Raw genomic sequence first — 20339 nt, 5'->3', positions numbered from 1 at the left:
GAAAAGTAAACATTAAACTTAACAATATTTACACAATACTTTGAATAAGGGTGGTACCCTGGTGAATAAAAATATATTACTAATGATATTCAGTAAATATAAAGATATTTGATGTTAGTCTGTAATATTAAATGGCTATACAGTTGAAGTGTGTTAGTGCTTTAAAGTAGGCCTGTGAGGTTAGGCCTACGAGAAGCCTTAGGCTTCAGTGAAAAGTTCTGTCTGGGGTCATGAAATCGAGCTCAGGGTACACAAGGAATCCGGTGAAGGTTGTGTAGCGTCCCTGGTTGCTGTAGACAGCGTAGCGTTCATCCTGCTGGCTGTACAGCCAGACAACATCTCCTCTCTTCAGAGGCAGCAGCAGACTCTGGCTCTGCATCTCTCTCTTGTGTGACATGTCCTCATCAAACACCATGGCCTGTACCTCGCCCCTGCCCTTCATCAGCTTCACTGACACGGCCCTCCTGGGGTGCTTCCCCACCGTGAAGGCGAAGAAGTACACCCCTGGGATGTAGCATGTGAAGTGGCCTGAAGACTTGTTGAAATGGCCACCGATGTTGACGTACTCCACGTCAAAAGTGAGTGCTTCTCTCTTGTGGTGCCTCCTGCTTTCTCCCAGAATGGAGAATGTCCTGGCTACTGAAAATGCAGACCTAAGTTCCTCAGTGGCTTCTCTTCGTCTCTCGCTGTAGCTGGGGTCCACAGGGGGAGTGCAGTCAGGCTGAATTCCTGGTGGGGTCAAGTGGTTGTTTAGGTAGCCTATAGACGACGTGGATTCTGGGTAAACCAAATAGCCAGTGAAAGTGATATAAGGTCCAGCATTGCTGTAAAGAGCATAATCTGGGCTTTCCTGAACGAGTAGCCACACTGTATCCATGAGTTTTAGGCTAATGATGGCACTCTGGCTCTGCACCTTTCGGCCTTGTTTTCTGAACTCATTGTAAGCCATGGCTTGCACCTCCTGCCCATTCTTCACCAGCATTACCGACAGCAGCTTCTTGGGGTACTTGCCCACCGTGAAAGTGAAATAGTATGCGCCTGGGACCCGGCAGCGGAAGCGGCCAGTGTCTGGATTGAAGTCATTGCCCACATTGACGAGGAGGCGGTCAAAGGTCACGGCTCGCTGAGAGCCACCCAGTACGCTGCTGCTGCGTGTGGCGGAGAAGGCTGAACTCAAGCCTGGCATTACGGGACCAATTTGGAAAGGGGTGATGCTGACCAGGCAGGCAAGCAGAACTGTGAGAAAGAACACACTTCTGGACAAGCTCCAGAAGGCCACACCTAAAGATGGCGATATAATCAGCCTGTAGTGTTATCCAAAGCCTTCTTATAATGACATTTTTATTAAAAAGACAAAGCAAAGAATATTAGCCAATTATATTAAATTGGATAACTAAGCTGAGCAATTCTATCAGAAACGCAGAAAAAACATTTATGGGGTCAAAGTCATTATTTTGGGCTTAAATCTAAAATCTTTTTTACTTCAAATTTCAAAAAGGATTCAATAAAACATAATTTCAAACATAACATTCACATCCCCAGTCCATAGAGTTCATATATGAAAACTAAGCTGCAAAACATGATGCTTTTATGTACAGTATATTGGCCAATTCAACCTACAGCAGTTTAGCCCTTCCCATTCACACTGAAGTTATAAGGAGTGTTTCACCCTGTACTGCTTTTTGAATGTTGCTGTATATATATATATATATATATATATATATACAGCAACAGCACAGCAACAAAAACAGTCATGTTTAATTCTAGAAAATGGTTAATAAAAAAAAGACTGTTTTTGTTAGATAAAACCACACACAAATATCAAGTGAACTTCAGGGAAAAAATACAATAAAAATGTAAGATACAGTATAAAAGTGACTTTCAAATGTACTAAAACTGAAAAACAGGGAGTCGAAGCCCTTAACATCTGTTCTTTGGCAAGGCATTATGAACTTGTTGACATGCCATACGAACGGATTAGGAAGTCTGGTTTAGCCTTGTCAGAATGCATTCTGCCTTTCATATCAAGTGCTCAGTGGAAGCAGTAACCCCTCTAATTCAGCTGGTATTGTCTGTTGACTCTGTGCACTGGGAGAAGGCAATAGATTAGGCCCTGGTTCATCTGCTCCTGTGTCCTGGAACAATGGCATATTTGAGAGCGGATGAGGTGGGGCATGAAAGAAAATGTGGCCAGGGAGTAATTTTTTTTTGGTGTAAAGCAAAGAGCCTTACATGAAGACACAGAGGATCAGTTTAAGAAAAGGTCACTCTGTTCCACTGTATACATGTTGACGAGTCACAGAGAATATGATCAGAGAATGACTGCAACAAATGTTTCCCCATTAATTGATTAATAATTTCAATTTATTACTTAACTAATTAACTGTGAAAATATTGAACTGAGCAGTAATTGATGTTACATGGGAGATTATATTATAATTATATAACTATATAGGTCAGTACTAGTTCTCCTTTCCTTCACTATTAAGTATTTACCAGCACAGCGATGTTTAAATCAGACTAGTTCAGTTAAGATCTACAAGAACATTTTTTCTGCAGCAAACAACATTGTTAGCAATAAATTTAATTTAAATTAACCAAATGAAAACTTCTAGTTCTGCAACTAAAACTATTTATTCATCAACACCTTATGCTGAAATGAAATAAGCATTTACACAATGATTTGAATCAAATATGATAATTTTTTTTGTCATGAGCAGAAAAAGTGTTGATAACTGTTCTACATACCTGCTCTGAGCCATTGCAGAGAGTCCATGTCCCTCATGAGATGTGTTCTTCTCTTCATGCGAGCCTCTCAGACACTCAGCCGCTGGATGAGTGAACAACTATTCAAATACTCCTGTGCAAGATCTTTTCCAACATCCAGTGTCCCCACCCTCCAAACGACCATTCACTCACACACTCTCTCACACATGCCCAAAGAGGAAGTGAAAGACAAATGCAACCCTAGTCTTTCGATTTCAACCAGAATGTAATTTTCTAAAATTAAAAAATGTTTTCCCAGAAGTGCCTGATGTTCAGTGATGTTCAGTGATGCTCCTGTTTTTTTTTTCTTAAATATTAATCAGCGCCAGTGAGTGGCATGCAAGTTCCAGCTGTTCAAAATCACAATAGTGTAGGCCTAAAGTGTCTTTCATGTCACATACAGTGGTCCCAAAAAGTATTTGCACATTGTTTTCATTTTTTTCCTTACTTAAAAACCAAGCAGCATTTATTTTAAACAGGCCATTTCAAGACTTTTGAAACTGCTGCTTGAATACATACCAGTACAGTTTTAATTGTTACTATGTTATCTGTTTACTTTTAAATATTAGATTTTTGTATGTGTCAGGGAACAGTATTTCAATTAATTTCATGTTTTTTTGCTTTTAATGCATAGCTTATATATGCATGTTTAGAGTTAGTTATGTAGCTAGTATATAAATACTCACTTCCTTAGGGTGTATGTGGAAAAAAGACACTTGTATTACACAACATGAAAGCACATATGAGTAAGATATACCTTCCCTATATGAAGTGTTTTCTATCATCTATTGTTCGCTCGTATATGTGTGTACACCACCCTGTTTGCAAAAAAGTTCTGCAAATAAAAAAAAATAAAAACAGAATACAGCGATGTGTGAATGATTTAAACTCTTTATTAAATTGAAAACAGTACAAAGGCAACAAATCAAATGTTAAAACTGAGAAATGTTTTTGTTTTTTGAAAAATATATGCTTAGTTTGAATTTGATGCCAGCAACACATTTCATAAAAGTTGGGACAGGGGCATGTTTACCACTGTGTTGCATCACCTCTTCTTTTGACAACACTCTGTCAGTGTTTGGAACTGAGGAGACCAACTGCTGTAGTTTTGAAAGCAAAATGTTTTCCATTCTTGCTTGATACAGGATTTCAGCTGCACCACAGTTTGCAGTCTATTTTGTCATTTTTCATTTCATGATACTCACAATGGGTGAAAGGTCTGGACTGCAGGCAGGTCAGTTTAGCATCTGGACTCTTTTACTACAGAGCCCTGCTGTTGTAGTACATCCAGAATGTGGTTTGGCATTGTCTTGCTGAAATAAGCAAGGCCTTCCCTGGATGCCACTGTATGTTGCTTTCAAAACCTGTATATATCATTCAGCGTTAATGGTGCCTTCACAGATGTGCATGTTACCTGTGCCATGTGCACTAATGCCATACCATCACAGATGCTGGATTTTGAACTAAGCCAGATGGTCCCTCTCCTCTTTAGCCTGGAGGATGCAGGGTCTGTGATTTCCAAAAAGAATTTCAAATGTTGATTTGTTGGAACACAGAACACTTTTCCACTTCGCCTCAGTCCATTTTAAATGAGCTTGGGTCCAGAGAAGACAGCAGCGTTTCTGGGTCCTCTTTATATAAGGTTTCTTTTTTGCATTGTAGAGTTTAACTTGCATTTGTGGATGCAATGATGAACTGTGTTCACAGACAATGATTTTCGGAAGTGTTTCTGAGCCCATGCAGTGATTTCCACTACAGACTCATGTCTATTTTTTTATTGCAGTGCTGCCTGAGAGCCCGAAGATCACGGCCAGCTAGTATAGGTTTTCGGCCTTGTCCCTTGCATACAGAGATTTCTCTGGATTCTCTAAATCTTTCAATGATATTATGTACCGTGAATGATGAAATCCCAAAGTTCTTTACTATTTTACATTGTGAAATGTTATTCCTAAATCTCTGCACTATTTGCCTGTACAGCCTTTCCGAGTGGTGAACCCCTCCCCATCTCTCTGGGTTGCTCTTTTTATATCAAATCGTTACTGACCTGTTGCCAATTAACCTAATTAGTCATGAAATGTTCCACTTGGTGTTTTTTTTTAGGATTACAAAGCTTTACCAGACTTTTGTTGCCCCATCCCAACTTTTTTAAAATGTGTTGCTGGCATGGAATTCAAATTCCATTTCTGTATAGGCTGGATATTTTATGATATTATGAAGAAACCTAAAGAACTTCACTAAAGTTTACTTTTTTAAATGGGTACAAATGTCCAAATACGTTTTTGGGGCCACTGTACATGCCATACATTTTAGACCACATGCACTATTGACTGCCTATTCAGCATAATTAATAACGCAAATAATGACGTATATGCTACAGCAATTGTTTTAAATAGGATCACACATGACCAACCCCGTTTTGTTAATATACGACTTAAACGTGTGTGTTTCAGGGAAAAGCCAGATGTCGTGTGAAGGTGTTTAAGACTACATGTTCCAGAGTGAGCCCCGCTCTGCGCGGCAGTGGAGTGGCGGAGAGTGACGCAGCGCCGGGGGGCGTGTTCACTGCGTCTCTGAGAGGAAGAGGCACCGAGAGACGAAGCTAAAAAACCCGCATTCGAGACAAGATGGCAGGATTGCCCCGCAGGATCATCAAGGTAACTGTGAAGCGAATTTCCTTCGCATTACGCGCTCCTACGCCCTGAATTAGCGAGCCGAGCGAGCCTGAAACGTCGCCTTAGCGCTACGCGGGCAGACAGAAAGTGGCTGGCGTTTTTTGCGCCTGCTAGTGTTTGTTAGCCAGCCACTTCCGTTCAGGTCTTCGGTTCTTAACCCGAATATGGGTGGGTTAAAAATACATGCACGTTGGGCTAGGAGCAGCAAAAATGGCGGAAGGCCCCTCTCTTGTGCATAAATGTTTTAAAATGTCAAAGAAAGTCGACAATAAACGACAAACGTCCCGCGTTAGGAACACAAGTAATTGCTGACGGGCAGGCTAACTGGCGCAGCTAGCTAATCACAGACAGGCTGCTGCTGCTGCCATTCATCGACTGAAGGCTAGCCGCAGCTAACATAACAGAGATACTGAATTTATTACAGTCCTAGTTTGGCAGATTAGTTTCTTTTAACGCATGTGTAGTAAATGGTCATAACGTGCGTTATCCCCAGCCTCGCAGTTAAAAGCAACAGCGCTGATAACTGATTTACAAAGCCCCGCATCGTGTGCCGCCCGCTCGGCTGGAGTTAGCTTAGCCAGTTTCGGCAGCTCGTCTGCTTGTGCTGCAGGTATTTTCCGTGCTAGGCCTGACTAGCAGCTAAAACTGTCCATATGTCATTCACGGGCACGGAGTAATGCACACAAACAGAACAAATGACAAAATAACAGTGTATTATTTCTGTTAATGCAGGCTAAAGAAACAACACCCACCCATTTAAGTGTAAATAAGTTACTAGCCAGATAGGTTAGCTAGCTAGCCGCTAGTTACCGCACAGACTCGCTGTCTAATGGCCGGTTAAAAACCGTCAGATGTGCCTCAGATTTCTAGCCTGCTGACCTCTTAGCTCCTAGTCCTGCTTCATACTCCGAGGAAAGGTGTCATGGCACCATAACATCTGGTTGAATAGTGTAGATTTCTCTATGTTGGGGATATTTTTTTGAAGGTTGCAAGAAAAGGCGTAGCCTGAAGCTGGTGTCGGCTGGGTCCTCACACCCATGAGCTCAGTATCGGTAGGCCTGATGTTTCTGTCTGCCGCACCTTCATTTCTGCAGCCCCTCAAAACAGACTTGCTCATTGAAACTGATTTCTTAAACTCATTTGAAAATACACATTGTGTAACAACAAGAACAATTAATTTTGAGCTTTTTAATTGTTTCAAATCACAACAGAACAGGAATATAGATGAATAAATTCATTAAACACTTGTTAAGGGTATCTACATTAGTCACCATCCCATGGTTCATGATGAAGCGTATGTATGTAACAGCAGTGAAATTCATCCCCCAAACCCAGACTCTTGCAGTCTGAAGTAATTGGATATTGTGCATGCACTGAGCATCAGTGTGGTGTGTCGGGGTGTGGGAGGGCTGGGAACACATGCCTGAGAGCGGCCCTTAAGCGTGAGACTGGGATTGAGAGCCCCTCTCTTGTCTGTGTTTTCTCTGCATGGTTTTGTCCATGGACTATCTGAAATATTTCAGGAATCTTGCTCTCTGAATGATATTTTGAATAAGGGGCGAGAGCTCTCCTCCCACCACATGCTTTTATCTGTTGGTGCTGTGGTGGAAATTGGGCTTAGTGGCTGTATGATAAAGTTAAGTTTTTTATAATTTTAAAAACAGAACAAAACAAAAAACTGGCATTGACTCGGTGAATTTAAGCAAGAGATCTCTAGAATTGGATAATTTTGATGGGTGATCTTCCATCCTAGGCTTACTTCTAGCTGATTGAAATGCATATCACTCATAGCTCTAACACTCAATGCGTTTACATGTGCACTAATAATTTGATCATTATCTGATTTCAGCTGTTACTTGTTTATTCAGCTGGTCATGTAAAAGGCATACTGCAATTTCTTATCAGATTAAAGCCATTATCAGATTTTAAGAAATATGACGACATTTGAATTTAAGCTCAATTATCAGGTTATTCAGTGCTTATATACTGTTAAACTGATTTTTCTTTTTTGTGCATCTGTGCATTGGCAGTTATAAGATTATTTTGTACGTATAAATGTACTCATTGCCATTAGCTGAGCTGTTCTTCATTTTCTGAGAATTTCATGGCAAAGAGCTTTTGCACATGGAGTCATCAATGTCTTTAAAATAACTCCAGCATTATATAAATGAATTAATTTGGCTGAGGGTCACTTTAGCGGTTGATCTAGAGGAATGCAGAGGTGCTCAGCCTGTTGTGGGCCGGTTACACAATAGAACATCGGAGAGCGGTTAATCAAGCTGCGCACCTCTCGGATGTGTCACGTCTCCAGACTTGTGCATTCCACAGGTGATATCAGATACGCACTCTCATTACTCATGTGGGTGTGTGGTTCCAAAGGCCCTGAAGGTTACGCTGTCTCACTCTCCTAATAATGGCTACTGTCTCCCTCACTATAGTGGTACTCAGGATCACAACAATTGCAGGTAGTGATATGTGCACTGACTTTGCACCTGTGGACTGTTGAAAGCTAAATCAAGCCTTATTTTTTAGCTGCAAAATAGCCTATGTAGGAACTGGTCTTAATGAAACATAACTGAAACATTTTTTCTCTACTTCCCTTTCCACTTAAAGAAGTAAATATGAATGACGTATTTGTCCACATCATGGGTTTAACACTAGTACTTTGAGGAGAACCATTACATATGATATTGTTTGATTAGAACCAGGAAAAACTGTGATGACCTGGCATTAAAGACCTGCACTCCCGCGGAATACCGCTGGACCAGCGGGACCCGCCACACTATCTTGTGGCGCGGGACTAGTTCTCAGTGTTGTGCACGAGAGTGGGTGGGGAAGCAGACCGAAGCATGCATTAAGAGAAATCCCACAAATAAGTGAATAGTCTAAATAAAGTAGAACAACCAGTAAATCATATATGTATATAGAAGCAATATAAAATGATAATACAAAGACAGTTAAAATGAATGAAGTCATTCTAAAGAGCTGCGAAGCAACTGGTCATGTAAACAACTTGCACATCCTTGCAGCTTACAGAGATTGTGGAGCCTTCAGTCTGATGGCCACAGCGGCCGAGCCCAGCAAATTACAAACCGTAACCATTCTGTGGTTCAATTCCTGCTTGTGTTTATTGGGAATAAATGGTAAATGGTAAAGTTACTTCACAGTGAGCCAAAGGATAATGTATTTGTGGATAGACTATGTCAGATATTGGACGTCAGTTCCCCTTGACGGGACTTTGTGGGCAGAAGCGGGGCAAATGATTCAGATTTTCTGCGGGAGCGGGCAGGAGCTGGATGAGATCTTGCCGGAGTGGGACTGAAAAAAACAGTCCCGCGCAGAGTTCTACCTGATATCACCTTGTTGTTCTACTAGTTAGGCGATGGAATTAGAACTATTGTTCATGCAAACAGATATGTCAGAAATGGATGATTGATCATGCCCATCTCTGTAATCATAGGCCAGTAAAGCGTAGATCCCAAAGCATTGGTGAACTGTAACTTTTCGAGGTTTGATTTAGGCCATCGATTTCAAAACACTGCTACAGCTCTGCTTATTTTTGCTTCTGCTTGTATGCTTCTTATATATTTGTAGCCCTAAGCTGACAGTGGTGAACATTAACGTGTTCTTTTTTTGATCTAGTAACAGACATTAATTATTTTACCATGTATTTTGGCATTCACAGTGAAGACATCTGGCATAAAATGACTCACTGTTTTTGAGTCCCATGCCTGATTTAAACCTAATGGTTTTTCCTACTGCTGGGGTTCTATCAGTGACATTTCTAGGACTTCCAGAGGGCACACCGTGATGTTTTTACTCCTAAAAGTGGTCCCAACCATTAGAATTTGAAAACTGATTGATTGTTTCTGCTGTCATTTTGTAATTGTTACTGGTTTATCTGATGCATCAGGCCTTCTGTCCAGCTCCTGAGCTCCTAAAAATCCTTACTGGACAATATTTCACTGGGCAGTTCAACATGTTGATCCTTGTTTCCAATAGAACTAAACAATGAAATAAGAACAGTACTACAATACTTGTCAAGAATCAATACAAACGAGATGATTAATCTATGAAATAAAAATGAACAAAACTTTGACTTTTTATTATTATTAGATTATGTCTGAGGTCCTAGAAGACTTTGATGGTTCCCTCATATAGACACTCAGGATGGTGAATAGTAATATTGTGAAGGCTTAATCTGTGCTAAAGATATGAATGAGCTGAATAGTGAGGAATGTTTAGCCCACACATTAAAGCAAGATGGCAATTTGAGTAGTGTTTTGCTTCTTCCTGCAGAATAGTAATCAAAATATAATTTTATGCTGAGCTGTGCATGACCTCCCAAAAGGTGTGAGAGTGGTTTAATGTGTGAAATGCTACAGCTGCGTGACAGTATGTACATAACTCTCAGCAGCAGGTCAGAACTGTAACACTTCACAATAAATATTTTTTCTTTCACCTGCATAATTAAATTATATGATGTAAACAGGAGCAGCTGTTCGAACTAAATATACATGTTAGTCTTTCCTAGTGAAAACTGACGACAGTGAATTAGGAGGTAGAACCCAGGCAGGCTTGAAATGAAGCAGGAGCTATAGCAGTTTTAAATGGTTGAATTGAGCTTAAAAGCAACCTTGTTTCTTTCAGAGGAAATGGGACGATGAAAGCCCTCATCTTCCTAAACAAGGGTTCTTTGTGAAATGATTTCAATATACACATTTGTTACACAACAAGTTTGTGTATTTATTTTTAGCATTAGTTAGCTTAAAGCGAAAATAAGAAGCAGCATGTGGTCATATTTTCCAGCTTTTTTGTACCTCATTGCTGCTTTGTTTTGATAATGGTTAATCATGATGTGTTTCAGCTTTAAGGATATGTGGAGGTATGTCTAATGTGCGTAACTATTCAGTGAATCATCATCCCAAGTCATTTTTGAGAGGGGAAACGCGTTCGTTTTGCAAAGGCTGCCCACCTCTCTGAAACAACTGCAGTGAAAACACAATTCTTGTTGGTGTTTCATATTTCCACAGTGTTAGGGCCTGAAGGGGGGAATAAGCAAATACATGTGTGAAGCATGGTTTCAGTTTATAACTATGCTGAATTCATAGACAGGTTTAGATAAAATGTCATAGTTCCATGCACTGAAGCCTGAACAACATTTTACACGTTTTGATTTCTCATTGGTATTTCTGAGAGTTCCTGAGTACTTCTCCAAACCACCTCTTCGTACCATTCATAATCAGCCATAAATGTTCATTACTGCTGTTTACGTATGTCCGGTATGTGGCAACAATGTTATGACGGAACAGAGACGCTTCCGTTTTAATCAGTGTTTCAGTCCACGCTGGCTGTGGTAGGTGCTCGTCTTACATCTGTCAAAATGTGGACACTTGAGTCTTGCTGCTTTTTTAATGCGTGAAGTTTATTTTATTTTCACTTTTACTTTCATCAGTGAATTAAACTTCCAAAGAGATTCAGTCACACACACTAACTTTTTATGATGTTCTAAACTATATTTAAAATACTAATTTACTGAAGCATTTTATGCAACAATTTGGGCACCCATGTCAAATGTCTTGTATTGTAGATTTGCTCTGAAAATAAGTTACACATGATCTACAGAAAACACATTTCTGCCCATTCTAATGAACAACTACTGTTTATTTGCTGAATTAAACGCATGAGGAAAAAATATTAGAATGTGGCCTGTGCAAAAGCTTTTATTTTGTATTATTTTAACCATTATGGTAAATAGTGGTGAAACGGTGACTGGTTTCACAGTACAGTTCCAGATGGTTAGTATTACCATTTCAAATTTTAATCATCATTAAAACCATGGTTGATTACTGAACTTTGAAAAACTCACATTAAATACTGTCCAGCGTCAACCAGAGTTGGCAACAGTCTCGCAGGCGCAGTATGTAATGTGGGTTTGTTTTCTGTCAGTGTAAACATGATGGAAACTAGTGACGGTGCTCTGGAGATTTTTCAACCTCCTAAGAGGCCTGCCTCTGAAGTGTGGTGGTATTTTGGTTTTTATAAGAGTGCAGAGGGAAACCTGGAGATAGTCACCCTGTCTGCAGAACTAATATGTGACCGTAGTTCCCAGGTAGTAGCTGCAGTATTAGTGGTTTTTGAACATTTAACAAATTTCAACAATTCCGTGATAAAACTGATAACTATGATATTTTTGGTCACTATAATTGTGACATTAAATTTTCATACCGTTTTCAACTCAAACATAAATTGAAATAGAAAATACATAAAAATGCATATTTAAATGTGTTCCCAGTAGAGGATATGTTTACCTTTTTGCATAGAAAATTAAGAAAACGTAATTTGGTCATGACTACTCAAACTTTTGTATAAGAGTGCAGCTCTTGCGCTGTACTTTTACATTGATTGCTTGGATAGTGACTTAATTGACACAGGGCTTAATTGATATGACTGTTGCCAATTATTTCAGTCTGTGCAGCTTTTGTATCTGATGGTCCAAATGTAAACAAATGAAACGTTAAAGCAGAGCTTCTGTTACTTACAGACAATAGGCTTGGTCAGACTGTCGTATCAGTAGAGGGATAAAATGGGCAGCCATATATGGATTTCTTTAGCACATGTTTTTTCCTGTTTATTGAAGATTACATCCTGTCTTGTAACGTAGTACATGCCAGTACACCATCCCTGCTTCCTGTGACACATGGTCTGTATGTTTCTTTGCACATTATCTATTACAATAGAGGGCAGTGACAAATTCACTTAATTTTAAGAACATCATGATACCAGAATTGAGTTACTCAGTGCCAATAACAATAAGAGTAAGTAATTTTGGAGACCTGAGAACAAAATAGAAATTTCCACTACAGCCTGAATAGCATTTTCCAGACTTTAAATGCTCGTTGGTGTTTCCAGACAAGCACTCCAGTGCTCGTTCTCTCCGAGTGGACAACAAAGCACTTTTGTAAGTCGCTCTTAATAAGAGTGTTTGCTGAATGCTATAAATGTAAAATGTAAACCTAAATCTCTGTCAGTTTAATCTATTTCATACAGATTTACAGCTGTTTATATCTTAGGATTCTAAGTCTCTGTTGGATTCGGAACCCTCAAAGTAAAAGATACAGCCCGGCTGACAGTGATAGTTTAAAAAAAAAAAGAAAGAAACTTGAAATGTTGCCCAACATGACTGAACGATAAAGACACTACAATGATATAGTTGAACTAATAAGGTATTTTATAACCGAGCTAAATGTTGTATGCCAGTAATTTGAACAAGTTGCCTCCTTTACTTTCGGTTTAAAAAGTACCAGTGTCATTGTTTGATTTATGCGATTCTTTATGATTCCTGCAGTAGCACATTTAAATGCCACTGTCACATTGCTTTTTTCTCAAGTCACTGGATGTTCTAAAGATTTCTTCAGTGTACAGTTAAACAGGAATGTGGAACTTTGACTCAGTGTTTCGCATTTTACTTTTTCAATTTAAGCTTTGATTTGGCACAGAGGTGCTGGTTCTTGGGCATTGTTATTTCATTTTCACAGAAGAGTATGTGTAGTGCCTGTCGTGCTTTTGAGTCTTCAGATGTGGATTGCACAAACCAGTGAAATGACCATAAGCACAATTCTTCTGTTAGTGATGATCAGAATGGCCAGTCAAAGGTAATGATAATTGGAAGACCAAAGTAATTTCCATAATTGCTTTTCTTCATATAAATAAAGCCAGCTTAGAGCTCTTATGCTTAACCTTTTTTACATTTTGGATAGTTATTGAGGGCTGCTGTATCTGCTATAGACATTTGTTCTGATACCACATAGCTCACTACTAAGCTCTATTTTTAACAAAAAAAAGCCTTTATCATAATTTGCCTATTATAAATTCATGTAAATCGTTTCAGTTCACCTGCTGGCTTTTTCACTTCTACCTTCTCAAAACACAGTGAAGCTTTGTTGTGATGATTCACGCTGCGTAGTCCTTGATTTCTTGGAACAAGGAACAGTGCTGTTTTTGCTTTCAGCTTTACTTGACAGATGTCACAAGGCAGCAAGAGGAGAAACAGAAATCTGTAAAACCATGTGAGCTGTAGATACCAACCAAAAACGGCAGTAACATCTGAGCAAGCATCCCCTTTGCCTATATCAGTCAGTGCCATTGCTAATTACCTGAATACACAGCACCATGAGCTAAACTACCTCCTGTTCCAACCTGTCGTCTTACTGTTCCCTTTCTTGGGGTGTGTGTGTGTGTGTGTGTGTGTGTGTTTGTGTTTGTTTGTGTAGGAAACCCAACGTTTGTTGGCAGAGCCAGTGCCAGGCATAAAAGCAGAGCCGGATGAGGGGAATGCTCGCTACTTTCATGTGGTCATCGCTGGACCTCAGGACTCCCCCTTTGAGGGAGGGACTTTTAAACTTGAACTCTTTCTTCCTGAAGAATACCCCATGGCAGCTCCTAAAGTACGCTTCATGACCAAAATATATCACCCCAACGTAGACAAACTGGGAAGAATATGTCTAGACATTTTGAAAGGTAAGGGACTCAGATATGCAGTAAGTTATTAAAAACATACCTCACACCAGAGACCTTTTTTTTTGGGAACGCTTCAGACTGCTGTGACTGCCCTGATATGGCTGTGAAGCCACTGCAGTGTGGGCACATTTACACTGCAGCTGAACTGCTGTGACCCTTAGTACCTGGAGCAGCTCTGATGGATGCGCCTTAACCGCAGTCTAAACGAACTGCCAGGTCAAGACCGTATAAATCGCAGTGCTTGCATTCTATCTGCACTGAAATGCTAACAATCGTTATGTGCTTAGCAGCTAACTTTTGTACCTACTCCAAAATAGGGCTGAACATTTTGGGGAAAAATAACTAACTGCAATTTAAATGAAAGTAATTTTTATATAAATCAGGCTTCAGGCCTCTTGTTCACCAAGAAGACCAACATGTCCATTTTTACAGGCTTGGGTCTTGAATGCTGAACGCAGTCAAAAGGTTTGTGTTTTTGTAGTCTATTTCCTTAGAAATTGTGGTTAAATGGCCTAAATTTCAGCCTTTTTGTGTGAGGTTACTGTATATCAGGGCAAAAACTGTCAGTTTTTGCTGCCTGTTGGCCGACTGTTATTTGTTTTGGCTGTCATAAGCAATTCCTAGTGTGGTAGCTGTATCTCTCTTCCGTCACCATCAATCTGAGAGAGGTAGCACCAGCCCACTGCTCCTCAAACCTAAATCCCAGAGTGCCTCTCCCTCTCCACTCCTGAGGGAAAAAAACTTGACACAGATGAGTGATTTAGGATTTCCATTTCATGTGACTCATACAGTGCAGGATGACTGAGAGAGCCCGGGGTGGGAAAGTGAGTCAAAGGCTCACTGTGTTTGTATTTTGGGATGTTATTTTTCCCCCTTTCTGTCATGCGTGACCTAAGAACGCAGTGAGGGATTTGCCTTCATAATCTCTCTCAAAAGATGAAGAGCCTCTCAGATTACACTTTTGACCTCACAGTGTGATAGACCTCCACCACAGTGTACTTTATCTCTCCCATATATTTAATACATGTCTCCATGTACTATTCTGAAAAAAGACATCTGGCTGACACTTTCCCTCATCAACTCCCTCTCTCTTTCTCCCTGCCATAAAACATTTTACAGATAAGTGGTCCCCAGCCTTGCAGATCCGCACAGTCCTGCTATCAATCCAGGCATTACTAAGTGCTCCTAACCCTGATGATCCTCTAGCAAACGATGTTGCAGAGCAGTGGAAGACCAACGAAGCTCAAGCCATAGAAACAGGTGGGTGGAGGAAGGGAGGTTTTTTGTGAGATAATTAGTCAGCATTGCATGTTTCATTAGCTGTAGGAACATGGATCTAATAATATTCTGTGAACAATGATAGTATTGACATGTCGTCTTATTGACAAGAGAAAACTTTACTAACCCAGTGCTTGTGTATTGTTGATGTGTAGTAACGGCCTCATTTATGAGCAGAAAGCAGTATATGAACAGTTTTCAGCGTATTACAAAGTTACTGGAGCATGGTAAATGCAGTATGGCAAATGGTTCTTCAAATTAATGCAGAATGTGTTGTATATGGTTCTATATAGAACCTTTGTGAAACAGGTTCCATATATCACCAAGTAACAATAGCAGAACACTTTTTGGTGCTATATCGAACCATTTTCAAAAAAGTTCTATACAGTACCATGTGCAACACATTCTCCTTTAATCTGAAGAATAATTTCACCATGCAAAGAACCATTCAAGCATAAACGGTTCTATAGAACTCATGGCTCTAAATATAACCATCGCCTTTATTAACAAACTCTTGAATGACCATCTTTTTAAGTGTGTAGGGCTGCAACTGTTGAATGTACTCACTTTGCTGTGCTATTAAAAGGACACTTTGTTTGCAGTATTGAATAGATGTGCATTATTGAAGTTTTTTGGGGTGGTGATAAACAGCAGTGTTACTATTTTTTATTTTGTTTGGAACATTTTTAGTTTTAAAGGTCAAACTAAAAGCAACCCACAGTGTATACTGGGTTTTACAGTCAGTATTTAAACTTGAAGCTTATGCTCGACTTGTTTAGTATGTTTGTTTGGGCCATGCAGTTTGTGACGGCAGACCTGTAGATGGGTGACAAAAGAAAAAACAAGTGCAGATGCTTGCAGACAGGTGTACTACATAACACACCTAAGCAGTTAATATCCCACCATGCTTTATGTAAAAATGCTGAGCAGAACCATTTGAGCTGGATTTTGGATTAAGATGGCAAGAGGAAAATATTTAAGTGACTTTAAAAGAGTGTTCGTTATTAGTACAATGCAGGACCACTTCTGATTATATTTGATATATTTGATTGTCGGATGGGAGTCTTTGTGTATATGTAAATAATGTTACAACCGTTCAGACTGCATGGATAGCTAGCACAACAATCAGGAGAGACGATAAAGAAAAAGCTACACAGATGCTTTAATCTCCGCTCTGATGACACAATTGTGGGCGCTTAAACAATAACAGTACGAATTGTATGTGGTCATGTGTGTCCCAGACCCGTACGAATGAGGTTTAGTGCATCTCTGAGATGCATGGAACTTGTACTTGGCACTGTCCACTTACGATCGGATCAAATGTGTAACAGGAGCTTATAGTGTGGCTGCAGTGCTTTTATGCACATTTGTTTAGTGGTGCAAAGTGCATAGTCAGATGAATCGTCCTTTACTTTATTCTTTACAAGTCAGAGAGTGCATGTGTGGTGTACACCAAGAGAAAAGCACAGGTCTGAATTCATGACCCCTACAGTGAGAGGGGTTCAGTAGCTCTGTTGTGCTGTTGGGGGAATATTGCTATCATGGTTTAGGTCCACTTGTCCCCTTGTGATTGAACATTTCTGTCCTGATGGAAGTGGTCTTCCAGGATGACACTGCCCTCATCCACAGAGCACAAGGGGTCATAGTGTTTGACGAGTGTGAAAATTTAAATAAATCATATGCATATGATTTTTATAGTCACCAGATCTCAAATCCAGTTTAATAAGGGAATGTTTTGGAAGAAAGTTGTTCCATCCCACCAGTACAGTTCCATGTACTTTTTGAAATCTATGCCAAGGTGCATAGAGGCTGTTCTGGTTACTTGGGCCCACCACTTTGCTAAAACTTGCATTATGTTTTTTCCTTTCTTTTGGCACCTGTCTGTATGTGCATTCATGAAGTATTGCTGATGTGGGTTTACTTTCCTTTATTTATGCACACAAAATTACTAATTTCTAGTCTGCAACTTGAATGATAATAGACACCCTGATTATCATTGCCAATCATGATTATAAAGCATGAAAAAGTTTGTTTTTAAGTAAGATTGAGTGAGTAATGGTGCATTGAAATTGTCAGAATGACCTTGTGTATCATTTAAAGATTATAGAGTGCTTTTGTTTTTAAACAATGGATCAATTGTTTAGTGATGTAGACTAATTGTTGTAGCCTAAATAACCTGAAATATTACTGCTTCCTAATTTTCCTACAAAAATGTATATTGTGAAACTGAAGAAAGTGTGATGTAGACATGACCAAGCACAATTGTCCAAAATGGAAAGAAAAAGTCAAAACGCTTGTTGTTTAGATTGTGTGCTGTTACAGAACAGTGGGTCATGTGTTGGTATTATGGTACATTAATGAGCTCAGTACTGCTTGTAGGAGTTTCTTCTACTCCTTGTCTGGAGTAGAGATGCATTTTAGAAAGATATTTTAACACCTGGTCAGAGAGAGGAGTTCTGATACAACGATTCTTAGTTATTTCTGACAAAGAATAACTTGAGTTCTAGGCTTCAGGAATAAAGGCTTAATGCTTTTTGCAGTTCAATTCATAAAGGAATCACCCCACACTTCAATTATTCATTTTTCTGATTTATACTTATTCTTTCCAAGGCCTTAAATGACTTAGCTTTGCTCATGATTGAGGTTTTCAGTTAGAAGTTTGGGAAGTGATTTGAAGCACGAGTCCCTAATTAGAGTCATCTTTCTAACACCACATCCTGTTGCATAGAGAAGTGTCACGTTACATTCATGTTCTAAATCCAGTCAGTGTCTGAATGTGAGACGTGTTAACGCTTCTTTGTCTGTTTCAGCCCGGACATGGACCAGGCTTTACGCCGGGAACAATATTGAAGTCTAGAGAAAGAGGGGAGGAAGAGGAAAAAGAAAAAGTGGAAGTCATATGTGAACACAACTCCTCATGTTCTGCCAAGACCTGTTCATTTGCATTTAAAGGACACAGTCTTAGGGAAACAAATATTATAATAAACAACTGTCAAAGAATATATTAAAGAAAAGAGTAAAAAAAAGTGACAATTGCATACAATTTGTGATTTAAAGACACATTAGCAGAAAAAAAGAAAAAAATGTCTTTGTCCTGATTCACTACTGTTAAGATGCATGGGCAGAGGATTTAGATCTACTCACGTGGCTTTCTTTTTCCATTGATCTGGGAGGCTGTAGGAGACCTCTGCTGTAAAGAGCGTGTAGTTTAAAAGAAAAAGAAGAAAAAAAAACTGGCTGTCATTCGCTTGTCCCTTCATACGGAGGTGAGGGTGGGGGAGGGTGGTGGGTAACTTTTTACATTTTTCTTTTAACCTCAGTTTTGTTTTTGTTGTTCCTCTCATGATGCTGTTTGTCTAAGAGAAGCAGCTGATTAGCCCCCTAATTAGACAAACCCTTTCTGGCAAACTACAAACTCCTCCCCTTTTAGAAGGCCTAGAAGGAAAAAAGGTAAAAAAAAAAACAAAAAAAAACATCGCTTTGCTTTTTAAAAACGTAAAAACAGTTACTACACATGACGCAAAAATTGTTGACTTTGGCAATGGTTAGATTAAATTAACATGGAATAGCCTTCCACCATCACGTTAACTGTTGTGACCGCTGATCGTGTAGACTCTAACATAGGCTTTTACTCTCTCTCTCTTTTCTTTTTCTTTCTTTTTTGACCGCAGACGTAAAGGCGAGATTGTACCATGAGTTTTAGTTTAACAATTCTGTTATCGTATTCGGTGTTAGTATTTTATTTTTATCTTTCTTGCCATCGCTGTGCTAATTTCACTCTCTAAACTCCATCAATGGTGTGCGCTTTCTTCTGTGTCTGTCACAGTCCGGTGCATCGAGATTCATTTGCCTGTTTGTTCCCTCTAGCCTTTTTTTTGCAAAACATAGGTTGAGTTGGGACTGGTGGTGTGACGGTGAGGTCTTTTTTTTGGGGTGGGTGGGGTGTGTGCAGGAGCAGACTGTGATCAATGAATGCTTTATCTCCATTTCCATGATTGGTCTTTGGTTTGACATGTCTCAATTCACTGTATGTAAATTCCTTCTTTCTAAAGGGGAGAATGATTTCCTGCTTTCTGAATGACATGAAAACAGTCCACATACTTTTGTTCTTTCTGTAAATAAAATCTGTTGATTAATAAGACTTGTGGTGTTATTTGTCAGCCTATTTATATATAGTGGAGTTGACTTCAAGGTGTTGTTTAGTGTGTTGTCTGATTTCAAAAACACTAATGCATTTCTGTTACTGTAGTGTGAGACTGGATACCCACAACTTTACTGAAGGTGGGTAGAAAAGCCTAAACCCATACTCTCATAAAATGTTTGGTTAAAGTTTTGTGACTTCATGAGATGGTGACTTGAGTAGATGTGAAAGTGCTTTTCTAAAAAACAGCTTGGGCAGAAACAGGAAAATATCAGGTTAAAACATCTACCTGAGTACTGTGTAAAGTCTAAAACCACAGTGAAATAATTTAGTACATCCAGTATCTATGAGCATACACGTGGAAGGTTGTTAGAGTGCTGTTCTTTTTTCGATGTAATCAAACACAAAAAATGAATTGGTAAGAAAAAGTAGATGTCTAAAATGTACCTGAGTAAAAAGATTCTTTCCTCATAAATTTAGTGTGATCATTTCGAATGTAATCAGAGATACAATCATATATAAAATGGAGTAACTATTACCCATTTCTACTGCTATTTTATTTGTATAGCACCTTTTCAAAAGTGCTTCACAAAACTGCCAATGAAATGACAGAAGAATGACTTTTGAAGGAAAAAAAAAAGTAATGCAGATAAAAGGTTAGTTTAATCCCTGACATGAAGCATGCTCTTATGAAGCATCACAAACTATTGCAGAGAACCTTCAGACTAGTTTGAATCCCAAAATGGCTCTTTTATTACGCACTGCTTGGGTGCAGGAGTCATTTTGAGACCTGAGTAGTGCACTACATAGGGAGCCATTTGAGATTCAGCGCAGTCCTGAGTTAAAGGACTGATCTCAGGTAAGATTTCTCAGTATTTATGATTGTGGTGTTCACAAATGCTAATTTTGATCAGTCTCAATGTGGTTTGTGACTGCAGGCCCAAGACAGTGCTGGCTCTACC

At 39.4% G+C, this 20339-nt stretch overlaps 2 protein-coding genes across 2 annotated transcripts; one reads left to right on the top strand and one right to left on the bottom strand.

The window, feature by feature from the left end:
* Position 1: 1 nt before the first annotated feature.
* c1qtnf13 (C1q and TNF related 13) lies at positions 2 to 3011 on the bottom strand. Its single transcript, XM_036585671.1, has 2 exons — positions 2749 to 3011; positions 2 to 1281 (listed from the first exon to the last, which is right to left on the bottom strand). Exons 1-2 carry the CDS (start codon positions 2804 to 2806, stop codon positions 206 to 208), a joined length of 1134 nt encoding a protein of 377 aa, XP_036441564.1. The 5' UTR covers positions 2807 to 3011; the 3' UTR covers positions 2 to 205.
* Positions 3012 to 5311: 2300 nt separating this feature from the next.
* ube2na (ubiquitin-conjugating enzyme E2Na) lies at positions 5312 to 19375 on the top strand. The gene is made up of 4 exons (XM_036584843.1): positions 5312 to 5420; positions 13712 to 13958; positions 15078 to 15218; positions 18047 to 19375. The coding sequence occupies exons 1-4, from the start codon at positions 5391 to 5393 to the stop codon at positions 18091 to 18093; spliced, it is 465 nt and encodes a 154-aa protein (XP_036440736.1). The 5' UTR covers positions 5312 to 5390; the 3' UTR covers positions 18094 to 19375.
* Positions 19376 to 20339: the final 964 nt, after the last annotated feature.

This window comes from Colossoma macropomum, unplaced genomic scaffold, assembly GCF_904425465.1.
Source record: "Colossoma macropomum unplaced genomic scaffold, Colossoma_macropomum, whole genome shotgun sequence".
In the NCBI taxonomy this organism is placed as follows: domain Eukaryota; kingdom Metazoa; phylum Chordata; class Actinopteri; order Characiformes; family Serrasalmidae; genus Colossoma; species Colossoma macropomum.
This window is presented reverse-complemented; position numbering and strand designations above follow the sequence as displayed.